At 42.5% G+C, this 16887-nt stretch overlaps 1 protein-coding gene and 1 long non-coding RNA gene across 3 annotated transcripts in view; one reads left to right on the top strand and one right to left on the bottom strand.

The window, feature by feature from the left end:
• The window catches only part of LOC144694895 (disintegrin and metalloproteinase domain-containing protein 9-like), a 112340-nt gene that overhangs the window by 63094 nt on the left and 32359 nt on the right, over positions 1–16887 (bottom strand). For both annotated transcript variants that reach the window (XM_078565628.1, XM_078565629.1), the window contains exons 3-4: positions 11931–11995; positions 224–302 (exon numbers count right to left, since the gene is read on the bottom strand). In XM_078565628.1, the coding sequence (XP_078421754.1) occupies positions 224–302; positions 11931–11995 (144 nt within the window). The remainder of the gene's footprint in view (positions 1–223; positions 303–11930; positions 11996–16887) is intronic.
• Positions 1–16887, top strand: part of LOC144694897 (uncharacterized) — a 114251-nt gene that overhangs the window by 70437 nt on the left and 26927 nt on the right. The window lies entirely within an intron of this gene.

Genomic DNA, 16887 nt, shown 5'->3' with positions numbered 1-16887 from the left:
TACTGGGTTTCCCTGGTTTTAGGAAATCCAGCAGGTGAAGGGAGGCAAAATCAAACGTGTGGAAGGAGCAGGCGCCTATCTGCACTAATTGGGTTCCAGGAACAGCAGGAATGACTCCTCTCAGCACCCCCCACCTTCCCCGCAAAACTATCCTGTTTCCCTTCCCATGATCAGACCTCTGATGATATCACCCCCATATTCCGTACCCCACTTCATTAAATACCTGAACATCTGGCCGAGTTGAGATCAAGTTCCCATTGTCACTGTAGGTGAACATCAAAAAGTCCTTTGGAACAACATCTCTGAAGGAAAAGAACACTAACAGTCAGAGCTAACACTTCCCACATGCATCACATTTCAAAAACCCCAGGATCTTGAGACTGTAGCAGAAACTTTCAAAAGCAGATACACATGGACTGCAGCGGTTCAAGAAGGCAGCTCACCACCGCCTTCTCAAGGGAAACTGGGGATGGGCAATAAATGTTGGCCCAGCCAGCGAAGCCCACATCCCTTGAATGAATAATTAACATTGGCTATATTTTACACGTGACCTATTTTAAGCCACTCCAAACAAATATTCATTGAACAATTTTTTTCAAAATTTAATAATCCTTTCAAAATGTTAAACAATATGTTTTGAACAAATTGGCAACATCTTCATACAAGAGCAATACAAAACCAAGTGTTGCCAATTGAATCCAGATATCAATGGTCAAAGCAAAGCCCTGTTTAACTTGGCTCAAACTCCAGCCTGATACAGGGCAAAGGAAACATTGCATTGTTAAAGGTGCTGGCTTTCAGATAAGATCTCAAACTGAAGGAGTCTTCCTGCTGAGGTGGATATAAAAGATCCCATAGCATTATTGGAAGGGAATTCTCCCTGTATCCTGGTCAATATTTTTCTCTTCTGCAAACAGATCCACAACTAATTACCTAGAAAATGCTTTGGGCTATCCTGAGGTTGTGAAAGGCACCATAGAAATTTCTTAATGTGGTGCCTTTAGGTCTTCCATTCCAAGTAGTTTTTGCCAGGGTAGCTTGGTCTGACGATGCAGTATTTACCTCCTTTTAAGGAAGATATAAGAATGGAGTGCGTATCTTGACTGATCTCTGGTGCACTATATATACATATAACATAATTAATGGGGAAATGTTAATCTCCCTTGGTGAGTATACCATTATGTCACATTTAAAGGCATAGGTGTCAGTTTGAGAGAGACTTGACCAGCTTCTAGAAAGCACACTTGTGCCCCGCACACACAAATCTTCGGAAAAAACCTGAACTGTACTGTTATTGGCGAATAAACTTTTAACCAAGCAGTCCAGACTAGACGACAGAACAAAAGACCTGGTTCATTTGTGAAATCCCTTTTGAGAAACACACTGCAATATGCACTAGTCCCCCAGCCACTGCAACCTGGAGAATATAAGTATGCATTCAAATTGTGAACTTAGAAATGTGCAATGCAATTCTGCTCTGTTTATTTTGGAAAATGGCCCCACAAGCCTTGATATGACACAGCAAAACAACTGCCCCATCAGACAAATGGAATAATCCAAGAATTTGCAGGACCATTCTCAGTCTTCACAATGGTTAATGTGAAAGATCAATGTGGAGGCCAAATACGAAGAAGCTGCTGGATTTCCTGAGTTGCTTGAAAGTATGCCAAACAGGGCACAGATTGGGACACCCCAGCGTGACAGCCTCAGGCTCAGCTTGTGTCAGAGCAGCTCAGTTTTTTTTAAAGCAGCATTGTGACGTGCTGCAATGACTGTGCAGTGCTCATCGTGACTGAACACACACCCATGCATACACACACAACTTAGAACAAAAAGAAAATAGGCACAGTTCCAAAGAAACAACGACATTATTCACTTGGTGTTCTGGTTTAGAGAAATCCAAATATATGCATGCCTGCCAATATATAGCCTGACTTGACAAAATAGGCCAGAAAAAAAAAGCACAGCAAAATCTCATTTCCAGATAGGAGCAAACATTTCCGGTTTATAGCTTTTGCTCAGAGTTATGAATTCAGTGCGGTATGCATATGTTGAACTTGCAAAAAAACGAATGCTATATTCAGAGTATCTACTCTTATTTGGAACAAAGTGCTTGCGCACTTAATCACATCCACAGAATGCTTGACATTTGACAAGATCAAAGGTTACGGGGAGAAGGCGGGAGAATGGGGTTGAGAAACTTAAGAGCCATGCTTGAATGGCGGAGCAGACTCGATGGGCCGAATGGCCTAATTTCTGCTCCTATGTCTTATGGTCTTATGACATTCCTTAAATTGCGGTGTCTGTTATTTGCAGGCAGATGCAGCATCCCATAACATGCACAGCAAGATCCCACAAACAGCAAGTGAAAAGAATAACCAACTAATTGGTTTTATTTTGGCAGTGATGGTTAAGGGAGGATTGGCCAGGGCAATAGGAGAACACCATTCACATTTTCCAATAATGTCATGTGATCCATGTGCATCCACCTGAACTATCAGACAGGTCCTCAATTTAAAGTTCTGACCCAAAAGGTGTTATAATGAGGCCTTGTCTACCTGGTTCAGGAGGATACTTAACATTTTTCTCTTTTCATATTCCCATCTCTATAACATCGTTTGACTCCGCCCTTGCCTCAGCTTATCTGTTGGTGAAACCCTCATCCATGCCTTTCTTCCTCCTAGACTTGACTAATCAAATGCACTCCTGATAAGTTTCCCATGTCTACCGTCTGCAGACTTAAGGTGATTCAAAGTGCTGCTGCCTATGTTCTGATTTACACCAAGTCCTGCTCACCCATTATCCTTGTGCTTGCTGACTGGCTCCCGATAAAGCAGCACCTCCTTCAAGTACAACATCTATAGATCTCTGCACTCTGCCAATTCTGGGCCTCTTGAGCATCCCCAATTTTAATGGCTCCACCATTAACAGCGCTTTCAGCCGACTAGGTTCTAAGCTCTGAAATTGCTTCCCTACCTCTCTTTCTTTCTATAAGAGACTCCTTAAATCTTAACTCTTCAACTAAGCATTTTGCAATATGGCCTAATATCTGATGTGGCTTGGTGTCAGAATTTGTTCCACAATCCTCCTGTAAAGCACCTTGAGGTGTTTTATTTCATTAACGGTGCTACATAAATGCAAATTGTTGTTAATTTAATGTTACACCCGGGTTATTGTGCACCCAAATAGTCCCACTGCCCTGGATGGAAGCAGATGATGGTATCAAATGCACAGTTATAGAAGAAAGCCAAGATTAGCTCCCAGATCTTGGTACCATGAACTAGAGGCAAGAATCAGGCCCATCAATAGTTTTCCAGTCTAATAAATAAAGTCTTGAAAGATTTGCATTTATCTAGTGCCTTTCACAACCTCAGGACGTCCCATAGAATCATAGAAGTTTACAGCATGGGAATGAGTCTTTCAGCACATCCTGTCATGCCCGCCAACAAATAACCATCCAGATAAAAGCAAAATACTGCAGATGCTGGAAATCTGAAACAAAAACAAAAATAGCTGGAGAAACTCAGCAGGTCTGACAGCATCTGCAGAGAGGAATACAGTTAATGTTTCGAGTCCACGTGACTCTTCATCAGAACTTCATTCAGTTCTGATGAAGAGTCATGTGGACTCAAAACGTTAACTGTATTCCTCTCCGCAGATGCTGTCAGACCTGCTAAGTAACCATCCAGCCCCATTCCGCTCTCCAGGTTTTGGTCCATAATCTTGTACATTACAGCACTTCAAGCACATATCCAAGGATTTCTGCTTCTGGCACCCTTTCATGTAGCGAGTTCCACATCCCCACCACCCTCTGGGGAAAAGGATTTCCCCTCGAATACCCTCTAAACCTCCTACCTCTTTCCCTGAATCCATGCGCTTGGTTCTGAACCACTCAACCAAGTGGAATAGGACCTCCCTATCCACTCTATGTAGACCGCCCTTAATATTACACACTTCAATTAGGTCTCTCGTCAGCCTCCTCTGTTCCAAAGAAAACCACCCCAGCTTATCTAATCTTCCGTCGTAACGGAAATTCTCCATCCAGGCAACATCCTCATAAATCTCTTCCTTACCACCTCCAATGCAATCATACCTTTCCCAAAGCCTTTTGTAGCTAATGAAATCATTTTGAAGTGCAGTGACTGTTGTAATATATGAAATTGCAATATTCCTACCTAGAGGGCGGGGATGGTAATGGGGAGGCAAATAAACAGATGAGAAAGTGGGAGAGGAAAACTCTGGCCAATTACAAGGAAAATTCGAGGAGATGCATCTGATCGTGACGATGAGAGCTCTGTGCACCCCCATAAACATGTGTCAGTATATCTAATAGCAAGAGATAGAAAAATGGAGATGAAAAGACAAAGGCTAAACTGCATGTGCTGAAAACCTAATATAAAAACAGAAAGTGCTGGGCCAACACTGCAGCTTCATCAATATCCACAAACATGTCCTTTCAGAGGCCCATTGTGCTTTTCCAGCATTTTCTCTCTTTTTTAAATAACAAGAAGATATGTGACCATCACATTGTGAAGCTTGAAAACTCATAATTTGCTTACGAAGGATTGTACCAGGCATTGGTGAAACTTATGCAAGATATTTTTCTGAATACATTCAGAGTCAGATTTTTTTTCAATGTCGTTTTAATCAAAGTAGGATCCTCACACACAGAAGGCAGGGCAGCTGGATGCAATTAAAAAATATCCTACGATTGAAACTAAACTGTTTAACCTCTGAGGATCCAAAGGGAGTGAGGGAGACCAACACACCAGTCCATGGGCTGCAGCAATTGACAAGGAAGGGCAACCACCAGCTTCTCAGGGCAGTGAGTAATGGGCAACAAACTGAGCCTACCAGCTCAAGGGAAGATTAAAAATCAAGTTTCTGAACAATTAGCTAACCATCATCAAATCACACCCTTTTAGCCTTCACTAGGCGTAAGAACATAAGAAATAGGAGCAGATATAGGTCATGCAGCCCCTCGAGCCTGCTCCACCATTCAATAAGATAATTTTTTCAAATTTGTTTCTGGGATGTGAGCATCACTGGCAATGTCATATTTAGTGCCATCCCCAATTGTTATGGAGCAGATGAGAGTAAGCCGCACCTCAAATCTCTGCAGTCCATGTGGTGTCAGTACACCCACCGTGATATTAGGGAAGGAATTCCAGGATCTTGACCCAGGAGCAGTGATATAGTTTCAAATCATGCTGGTGTGTGGCTAAGAGGAGAACTTGTTCTAACGCATCTACTGTTATCCTTCTAGGTGGTAGAGGTCATGGGTTTGGAAGGTGCTATTGAAAAAGCCTTGACAAGTTGCTGCATTCCATCTTGGCATACATGTCAACCACTGTGCATGGAGGGAGTGAATGTTTAAAGTAGTGGACAGGTGCCAACATGAGGGCTGCTTTGTTTTGGATGATGTCAAACTTCTTGAGTGTTAAATAAGAACATAAGAAATAGGAGCAGGAGGAGGCCATTCAGCCCCTTGAACCTAAACTGCCAGTCAATAAGAACGTGGCTGATTTGATGTGGCCTTAAGTCCACTTTCTTGCCTGTCCCCTTTAACCCTCGACTGCCTTGTAGATCAAAATCTCTCCAACTCAGCCATGAATATATTCAATGACCCTGCCTCCACTGCTCTCTGTGGAAGAGAATTCCAAAGACTAATGACCCTCAGAAAACAAATTCCGCTTCAACTCAGTATTAAATGGGAGACCCCTTATTTTGAAACTGTGCCCACTCATTCTAGGTTCTCCCACGAAGGTAAACATCCTCTCAGCATCTCCAAGTTGTGTTGAAGCTACACTCATCCAGGCAAGTGGAGAATATTCTCCACATTCCTAATGTGCCTTATAGATGCTGGACAGGTTTTGGGGAATCTGGAGGCGAGTTACATACTGATCTGATCTTGTCCTCAGCTCCACTTTCCTGCCTCCTAACCCCTGACTCCCATGTAGTTCAAAAATCTATCAAACTCAGCTTTAAAGATAATCAATAGCTCAATGGAGAAACTATGCCCCCTAGTTCTAGGTTCCCACACAAGAAGAATCATCCCTTTACATCTATCCTGTCAAGCCCCCTCAGAATTACATATATTTCAATGTGATCTTGCAGAATTGTAGAACAACTGGCAAAAGTTCAGCATTGGTAAATGCAATATTATACATTTTGGAATGAAGACTAGGGAGGTCACTTATTACTTGGAAGGCGCAAGTCTGGGTTGGGAAGAATAACAAAGGGATCTTTGACTACAGATACATCAATCACTGGAACTGCACCACAGGTTAGCAAAGCCATTATAAAAAAGCAAACCAAGCACTAGCCTTTATTTCTAGAGGGATCGAATTGAAAAGAAGGAAAGTTATGTTAAATCTGTATTGATCCTTGGTCAGAGCACACTTAAGAGTACTGCTTGCAGTTCTGGTTGCCATATTAAAATGAGGATATAGAGACATTGGAATGGTTGCAGAGATGATTTACAAGGATGATCTCAGAAATGCATGGGTATACATGTCAGGAAAATATTGACAGGCTGGGTCTCTTCTCTCTTGAAAAAATATGGCTGAAAGGTGATCAAATAGAGGTCTTTCACATTCTGAAAGGTTTTGATAGAGTGGATAGAGAAATGTTTCCTCTTGTGGGAAAGAGCATAGCTAGAAGCCATCCATGTAAGATATTCACCAAGAAATCTAATAGGAAATTCAGAAGAAACTTCTTTGCACCAAGAGCAGAAAGAATGTGTAACTCACTACCACAGGGAGTGGTTGAAGTGATTAGGATAGTCGCACATACGGAAAAGCTAGACAAGCACTTGAGAAGGGAATAGATGGTTTAGATGATAAATTTAGATGCGAAAAGATGGGAGGAGGCATGAGTGCAGAATAAGCACCAGTGTGGATTGGTCAAGCTGAATAGCCTGTTTCTGTGCTGTACATCCTATGTATGTAACCAATAAGATCACCTCTCATTCTTCTAAACTTTGATGGCTATGAACCCAACTTGCTCAATCTCTCCTCATGAGGCAACCACTTCATCCTATGAATCAACTTAGTGAAGCTTCTTTGAGCTGCTTCCAATGCAAGAATATCCTTCCTTAAAGGAGACAAAAGTGTATGCAGTGGTCTCACCATTGCACTGTCCATTTGAAGCATGACTTCCCTACATTTATTCACCGTCCCTCTTGCAATAAAAGACAACATTCCATTTGCCTTCCTAATTCCTTGCTGTTGTAGTCATCGCTAAATTACCAGAAAATATACAACAAAACCAGAAGGCTTATTTTAATGGTACGTCAACCCCAAGGTCTCTTGAACACTGGAATCTGTGCATTATCTCTCATTTGTTTTCAAAGTACAATCTTTTGAAGATCCGTTTTGTTTGCGTGCCAACAGCAACATGCAGAAGTCAAGGCTAAAAACCCATGAGATTTACCTTATACCCATCCCAGTTCGGATTGTTGGGAGAGGCCACCCTACTGCCGATTTTGACAGGGGTGGGGTGAAGTACAAGGATCCCTCCAAAGCATGCACATGTGCTGGTTAAAATTTTCCACTTTTCTTGGATTTATGCAGAAAACAAACACCGCACCACATGGTGGCAATTTAGAGATGACTTCAGGCAGTATTAGGAAAATATTCAAAAGACTGCACATTCACCCTTAATTGAAATTCTTCCTAAAACAGTGACCATGGCAACATCACATGCGTTGCATATAGGGCTAGAATTTTCAAAAAGCAACAAACTCTGTCTATTAACCACACTTAACTTACACTTATTCAGTCTTCCACCAGTATTACTGTGACTACGTAATTCCTCTAACTCCAACATTCATGAACAACTTTTATTTATATAGCATCTTTAATGTAATAAAATGTCCCAAAACACTTGACAGAAACATTGCGGAGCAAAATTTGACTGAGTCACAGAAGGAGATGTTTAGGAAAGATGACCAAAAGCTTGGTCAAAGGGGTAGATGTTAAGGAACATCTTCAAGGAAGAAAGAGTGGTAAATAGGCAGGAGAAATTTAGGGAGGAAATTCCAGAGCTTAGGACCTCAGCAGCTGAAGGCACAGCCATTAATGGTAGAGTCATGAAAACTGTGAATGCTCAAGAGGCCTGAATTAAAGGAATTCCAGTTTCTTGGAAGGTGTTAGGCATGGAGGAGATTACAAAGATTGGGGGAGGTAAGACCGTGGAGAAATTTGAAAATAGGGCTCAGGATTTTTAAACTGTGGCATTGTTTAACTGGCGACCAATGTAGCTGACCAAGCACAGGTATGATGGGTCAACGGGACTCCCATTCACCCAAGGACACAGGCAATAAAGTTATGGATGACCTCAAGTTTATGGACGATGGAATGTTGGCGGCCAGCCAGGGGTGCATTGGCAATCTGCGGGTACCAGCGGTTTGGATGAGGGCTTCAGGAGCAGATGAGCTGAGGCAGGAGCAGAGTCAGGCGGTGTTATGGAGGTAGAAATAGGCAATCTTGGTGCTGGCACAAATGTGGTTTGAAGCTCATCCCAGGGTGAGATATGACACTACGGTTGCAAAGTCTGGTTCAGCCTCAGACAATTGCCAGGGTGAGGGATAGAGTTGGTAACTCAGGAAAGGATTTTTTTAGTGGGGACCAAAAATGGCTTCGGTCTTGCCAACATTTAATTGGAGTAAATTTCTACACACTCAGTAGTGAAGTCGGACAAACCGTGTGACAATTTAAAGACTGGAGAGGGTTCGAGAAAGATGGTGGTGGGGCAGAGCTGGGTATCTCAGTGTACCTTCAGTACAAAAAGTAGGAACATTCCTCCTGATCTTATTTTTAAAATCAAGGATTTATGCATGTTCAAAACCAAGGGACAAGACTTGGGGAGAGAGAATATTGGCCAAGGTCTCATGCCTTGGCAACACAGCACTTTCATAATATTTAATGAGGCAGCATTTTAAAAACAGCTTGTACAGGCTTCTGCCTGAAGCAGAAGTAATTGTTATTGTTGTTTCAATATGTTAGAAGCTGTATGCTTCATTATGGTGGGATTTTTCTTGAAACATACAGGAGAATTGTTAAGATGGAGAATGGGTTACACTGCTGAAGGAGCAGTCAAAGGCTATTAATTGGAATAAGTTCGAGGGAACTTTTACCTGGAAACAGTTGATGTAATTAGTTGGTCCAAAATGACAATGTTCCTTTCTCCTCTGAATATTCCTCATCTTAGTGAACACAAAATTTGTTCTTCCAAGAATGTTGAAAAAATATTAAATTAATACAACATCGCCTTCATGAAATCATCCCGTGTTATGAAAGCGTGGCTCTTTAAAATCATCACCAAGTACTCAGTAATATCCTATTCACTTCCTGATCAGGAGAAAACTACAGTGAAAATAGCACTAACAACCAGTCTATTAAAGCAGCAGTGGATTTCTAATCAGCCGTACTGTGTTCACAAGATGCATTGCAGGAATTCACCAAGACTCCTTCGACAGCACCTTCCAAACCCACGACCACTACAATCTAGAAGGACAAGGGCAGCAGACAGATGGGCACACCACCACCTAGAAGTTCTCCTCCAAGTCACTCACCATTCTGACTTGAAATATATCGCCGTTCCTTCACTGTCGCTGGGTCAAAATCCTGGAACTCCCTTCCTAACTGTACCTACACCACATGGACTGCAGCAGTTCAAGAAGGCAGCTCACCACCACCTTCTCAAAGGCAATTAGGAATGGGCAATAAATGCTGGCCCAGACAGCAAAGCCCACATCCCATGAATGAACAAAAAATTTTTTAAAAACACCATTTCTTCAAAGGCTTCTAAATAATTTAAGACCGAAAAAGAGTCCATCCATTACTCTTATGGTCTGACTATATTTAATAAAGAGAATTCGCAAAGGCTTGATTACTACTCACAAAGCTTTTCAGGGAACTTTACATTTTGCAATCAATATCTTTCAGCAAGTCAAAGCTTAGATGGTTTGCTGTTACCGAAGTAATATTAAGAGAATTTCTAATTTCACAAAGTTTCAGTGCATTTGTGTACTTGTGTTTTTGGTAAATGCACAGGTAGGTGTGGGATTGAATCATGCAGACTACCACAGTTACCATAAGATAAAAGCAAAATACTGCGGATGCTGGAAATCTGAAACAAAAACAAAAAAAGCTGGAAAAACTCAGCAGGTCTGACAGCATCTGCGGAGAGGAATACAGTTAACGTTTTGAGTCCGTGTGACTCTTCATCAGAACTAAGGAAAAATAGAAATGAGATGAAATATAAGATGGTTGAGGGGGGTGGGACAGGTAGAGCTGGATAGAGGGCCAGTGATAGGTGGAGGCAAAGAAGAGATTGCCAAAGATGTCGTAGACAAAAGGACAAAGAGGTGTTGACTGTGGTGATATTATCTAAGGAATGTTCTAATAGAGACATTAAGGGTAGAAAGCAGGACAAGCAAATGACAGATAGCCCTAGTGGGGGTGGTGTAGGGGGAAGGGATCGAAATGGGCTAAAAGGTGGAGATAAAACAATGAGAAATAGGTGGGAAAAGGTGGTCTCCTCTACATTGGAGAGACCAACGCAGACTGGGTGACTGCTTTGCGGAACACCTTTGGTCTGTCCACAAGCATGACCCAGACCTCCCTGTCGCTTGCCATTTCAACACACCACCCTGCTCTCATGCCCACATGTCCATCCTTGGCCTGCTGCAATATTCCAGTGAAGCTCAACGCAAACTGGAGGAACAGCAGCTCATCTTCCGATTAGGCACTTTACAGCCTTCCGGACTTAACATTGAGTTCAACAACTTCCCCCTACCCCACCCCCACTAGGGCTGTCTGTCACTTGCTCGTCCTGCTTTCTATTCTTAATGTCCCCATTAGCACATTCCATAGCTAATTTCACCACCGTCAACACCCCTTTGTCCTTTTGGCAATCTCTTCTTTGCCTCCACCTATCATTGGCTCTCTATCCAGCTCTACCTGTCCCACCCCCCCTCAACCAGCTTATATTTCATCTCATTTCTATTTTTCCTTAGTTCTGATGAAGAGTCACACGGACTCGAAACGTTAACTGTGCTCCTCTCCGCAGATGCTGTCAGACCTGCTGAGTTTTTCCAGCTATTTTTGTTTTTGTTACCACAGTTACCAGTTCACGTGCCAATCCATTTGCTGTTCTTGGCAGGGTTGGGGTTTTCTGTGGAAAAGCAGCAGGGAAATGATCAACAGATTTTGCAGTTTCTAATCTCTGGGCAGTGACACATGCTGGATATTGCATGTCTGAATATCAGCCAAGAATTGGATTTTACCTTTGTAGCTGTGGGAGCTGGCATATCAAGGCTGTCTATTACAGCTGGTACCTATGGACTATATTTGGGAAGGGGAGTTACTTCATTCATGAGAAAAAAATGGTGGGTGTCAGGGGGAAACTTTTTTTCTCTTTTTTGATCTTCCCATCCAAAGCACCATTTCTGACTTAGCAAGTACAGTAGAGTAATAGTCATAATCACTGGATTAACAAACCAAAGTTCAAGAGTTCAAATGCCACCATCACTAGTTGTGAACTGATCTTCACAAATCTTTAGGCAGGGAAAAAAGCACCTGATTTGTTAATATCCTTTCTTCAGCAAAGACATATTCCCATCCCATCTGCTCTGGTTTACACCTGACTTTTCTTGATTTTACTGTTGAACGCCCTCAGAACATTCCAATGTTACCTTCCCAGGGTAGCAAGGGACAGGCAATGAATATGGCCTCCGTCACATCACCCACATCCCAAGAAGGAATTTTTAAAAACCTGAGGGTGGACCAATGGCTTTTTTTCCAGCCTTTGGCATTGCGACTCTGTTACTACAGAACGATTAGAGTCATCTGTGCAATCATGGATTTAACCATCAAGAGACACAGAACATAGACCCAACACTGTTGACATGAAATGATACTTACTCGTTTCTCTTCAGATGAACAATATGTTCACGGCCTTCCACCTGAATGGCATATGACAGTCTGTCCTGCGGCATTCAGCATAATAAAGAGCAGCTATTAGTAAATTATTTTTACAATATCTTTTTATAAATAATTCATTGGCAAATAATTTACAATAAATGACTTGTAAACTTAGAAAGATTAAAAGGAAAAAACTTTGAGACCACGTTTTTTTTCCCCCCCAAGAGAATATAACATCTTCATATGTTGAAAAAAAAAATTGAAACTTTTTACTTGGACAAAAGCGCTCTAGAAGAAATATTCATTCAATGGAATCCTGTAACACTAGAATTGCTCATGGACAACAGTTATATTATTGACGTTTTTAATGGGTGGGCATATAGACTTTCAACTTTGTTCACTTGCTGAGTAACTGATCTCCTTCAGTAGAGGAGAGGATTAACAGAGGCTGACAAGTCACTCTTCTGACATATTTCCAGTTGGTTACAGAGTAGTAATGGCATAGTCCAGGGCAACAGTTTAGCAGGTTGTGTGCTTTCTCAAGAATAAAACATCTGAGGGCAGGCGGAGGGGAAGGAGAGTAACCTTCTGTTTGAATATTTCCAGTTACATGATCACAACATTGGTTTGGAATGGTCCTTCCTTCCTCTTCAATCTCAAAATTTATACTGGCCTCTTAGTTCAAACAATAAATGTAGATATTAGAAAACATGCGCGTTGTATGCTAATGTTCACTTAATATCAAAGGCAATTTTACTGACCGCTTGAAACAGCTCAGTAACCACAATGAATTTTAAAGCAGATTTTGGCAAATCTGTAATTTGTGTCAAATATTGTGGAGCTGCATTATTTGCATAACCATGGGAACTAAAAGCAATTAAACAGATAAAATGTGTAGATAATAAGGGTTGGCTTTAGCTCAGCAGTGGTACTCTTGCCTCTGAATCAGAAGGTACTAGTCCAAGCCCTTGCACATAATTCAGACACTTCAGTACAGTAGTGACGGAGTTCTGCAATGTCAATGGAATGTAACACAAAACCCAGGTTCAGCCTGCCATCTTTTGGTTGAGAAGTTAAACCAAGGCCACATCTGCCCTCTGAGCTGGACACAACCTGTTCAAAAAAGAGCACAATTCAACGGAGATCTCATGCCTTCGCCAACATTTATTCCTTAACCAACATCATGAAAAGAAACCATCCGGTCCTTTATCTCCTTGCTGTGTGCAAAACGTTGCCAAATTTCCCGATGTTACAACACTTAATTGGCTGTGCAGTGCTAAGCCGTGAGGTGAGAAAAAGTGTTATATAACTGAAAGTTCTTCATTTATGAAAAAATACTTGCTCAGTAATTTATTTTACATGAAACAGCAGAGGGTGCATAGCTGCTAAATCTAAGACAAGAAACTTATCGATTGGAGATCCACTCCCTCCACCACCGATGCACAGTAGCAACAGTGTGTACCATCTACAAGATGCACTGCAGCAACTCACCAAGGCTCCTTAGACAGTACCTTCCAAACCCACGACCACTACCATCTAGAAGGACAAGGGCAGCAGATAGATGGGAAAGTCACCACCTAGAAGTTCCCCTCCAAGTCACTCACCATCCTGACTTGGAAATATATTGCCGTTCCTTCACTGTCACTGAGTCACAATCCTGGAACTCCCTCCCCAACAGCACCGTGGGTGTACCTGCACCACAGAGACTTAAGCAGTTCAAGAAGGCAGCTCACCACCACCTTCTCAAGAGCGACTAGGGATGGGCAATAAATGCTGGCCCAGCCAGCGAAGCCCACATCCCACGAATGAATAAAAAAAAAAGAATCTCGGGGGACATTGTCTAAAAATTAGAGCCAGACCATTCAGGAGTGAAATTAGGGCCAGGATTTTTCATTGGTCGGGCAGGCTCGGCAGGAGCGGGCGGTCATGTAGCCAACCGCGATTGGCTCCGCACCCCAATTTCACACGGACGGGCCAATAAAGGCATGGAACGCGAGCGGTGGTGCTGAGCACAACCTGTGCAGGAGGGGGGGAGGATGCGCGCAAAACAGTGCTTCAATCCCCCTGATGCACAGAGCTGCCTTGGAGATTGAAGCAATTGTTAAAAAAACTGAAAACATAAAAAAATTTAATGAAACATGTCCCCTCATGTAACTGTGTCACATGAGATGGGACATATTTTTATTTTTCAAAAGAAACTTTTTATTTAAGTTGTAAAAGCTTTAGGGAACCTCATCCCGCTCGTGGATGAGGTTTCCTAAAAAACTTAGAGGCCGCTTGGCCTTTTCGCTTGCCTGCCAACCGTAAGGTTGGACAGGCAGTGTAAATTTGGCATTAATTAGTTTGATAATGGCCTTAATAGGCCTTTCAATTATCGGCAGGCGCACAGCTGACTCCAGCGTGCGCACGCCAAACCAAATAACACGAGACAGCGCGATGACGTCGGGACACATGCTCCAGCATGTCAGGCCCGCCCCCACATGCTGAATGTAAAATTCAGCCCTAGGAAACACTTCTATGTGTAAATGGTGGTAGAAATTTGGAACTCTCTTCCGCACATGGCAATTGATGCTAGATCAATTGTTAATTTTAAACCTGAGGCCGATAACACCTTTGGTTACCCAAAGTCTAAGGGCTATGAGGAAAAGGCGGGAAATGGAGTTAGAACAGGCTTAAAAGAAAATAACGAACAAAGCAGTTTTAATAAAAGTGTTCTAAATATTTTGTGCAACAAAAAAACGTTTCCTCAAGGCTATGAGCAAAATGTAACATGAAAAATGTAACATGCATGTCAAGGAATTCGCCTCTTTTTAAATCAATCACATCAGAGAATGTGACCATTCTATTATTGCACAAAAGGAGGTCCATATCAGGAACATGCCAACTGAGCTTCCAGGAACACACAAGGCACTGGTGGACTGTAATGTCACATCTGTTTCTTGGCTGACTGTCAAGCTCACAGGTTCCTGGCAGACACAAAACAGAAATAAACGAAAACAACTTGAAGTGTTTGAATCCTTGCAATAAAACCTACAGTTTATTTTTTTTAAACTGCAGATAAAGGTTGTATGGCAATGAATTCCAGTGATAGCATAGCTGAAAATAAGCCATCAAAATTCCAAGGTTTAAGGAATTCCTCAGTTAAGGAAAACAATAAAGTCCATTGTTTACGTTAATTTTAGGCAGACTTTCCTTGTTTTGTTTCATTAACAGTGTGATAAATCAAACTGTCTTGATGGCCAGATTAAATTCTTTGTGCAACTACAGGGTGCCGTGTCATGAAATACTTGACAGTATTAATTAGTAGAGGGGTGGGAAATCATCTGGTTCACAATGCAATGACACCGAAGAAATCAGTGATTTATATTTTGAAATGCATTGTCAAAACTTTACACCACAAGAGGGGTCTGATTTGTTGCAACACAAACTTACATAGGATACAGAGCAGCAGAACAGGTCATTCGGTCCAACCAGTCCAAGCCAGTGTTTATGCTCCAGTCAAACCTCCTCCCATCTTTGCCTATCTAAATCTACCATTGTAACCATCTATTCCCTTTTCCTCAAATGCTTGTCGAGCTTCCCCTTAAATGCACCAGTGCTATTCGCTTCTGCCACTCCGTGTGGTAGCAAGTTCCACATGCTTAACCATTCTTTGGGTAAAGCAGTTTCTCCTGAATTCCCTATTGGATTTCTTGGTGACTATCTTATATTGATGGCCTCTGGTTATGCTCTTCCCCACTCTCCAACCACTCTATCAAAACCTTGTACCATTTTGAAGAGCTCTATTAAATCACTGCTCAGCCTTATTTTTTCAACAGAGCTAGCCTGTCAATCATTTCCTGATATGTATACCCACGCATTTTGGGTATCATCCTTGTAAATCTTGTTTGTACCCTCTCCAGTGCCTTGACACCCCTTTGATAAGTTGGCAACCAGCACAGCACAGTTAAGTGTGGTCTGACCAAGTTTGAAACAAGCTTAGCATAACTGACCCACTCTTTAATTCTATCCATCTAGAAATAAAGCCTCGTGCTTGTTATGCTTTTTTGTGGTCTTGCTTTTAATGAGTGGTGTGTTTGTACCCTGAGACCCCTTTGTTTGGTCCCCGGAGCCACCGATCAAAATGCCGCTAAGACCAGTCAGTGAAACTGAAGATTTCTGCAAGGGGCTGCTCCTCCATTATAGCCTGATTCTCTCCCATGTTTGCTGCTGATATGAGAGGCTGTGATTGGAGGGACAGCAAACACCCGCAGCTGCAAATATGTGGAAATACAAAGAGAGACTGAGGGGCACGCGGGGCCACACTTTCCTCCATTCTCTCCAAACGTCACCCTGGCCCTCTCCCCACATTCCCCCTGTTCTCTCTCCACTTTCACCACTTTCCCTGGGCTCTTGCCACATTCCCCCATGCTCCCCCCACTTCCCCTGGCTCTCGCCACCTTCCTTGGACTCTTGCCGCATTCCCCCCTGCCTCCCCCGGCTCTTGCCACTTTCCTTGGGCTCCTACTGCTTTCTACCACTCTTTCTCCCTACTTCCCCCGGCTCCCACTGCTTTCCCATGGCCCTCGGAGTACACCTGCGTTCAGATTCCACTAGGGTTCAGGCCTTGCTCTAGGTCTCTCTTCATCACTCAATGCACCTCCAAGCACCCACTGCCCCCGATTTAGTGAGTGAGAGAAAGTGAGAGTAAGTGAGCAAGTGAGGTGAGCGGGTTAGTCTCTGAAACATACATTAGGTGGATTTTCAACTAGGATTCTGTTACAGCATGATCCAATTTATCTTAGCAAAACTGGAATGCTGAGCACCCAACCTTATGGATTATTGACTTCACTTTTACTGTAAACACCCAATCCAGATACCTGACTAATGGTTACTGTTATTACCCATCCAAATACAGGACTGACCATTCTTATAATGTTAATTATAAGTAAGTGAGGGCGGGGTGAGCGAGAGGAGG

Source organism: Cetorhinus maximus, chromosome 20 (genome assembly GCF_964194155.1).
Source record: "Cetorhinus maximus chromosome 20, sCetMax3.hap1.1, whole genome shotgun sequence".
Classification (NCBI taxonomy): Eukaryota; Metazoa; Chordata; class Chondrichthyes; order Lamniformes; family Cetorhinidae; genus Cetorhinus; species Cetorhinus maximus.
This window is presented reverse-complemented; position numbering and strand designations above follow the sequence as displayed.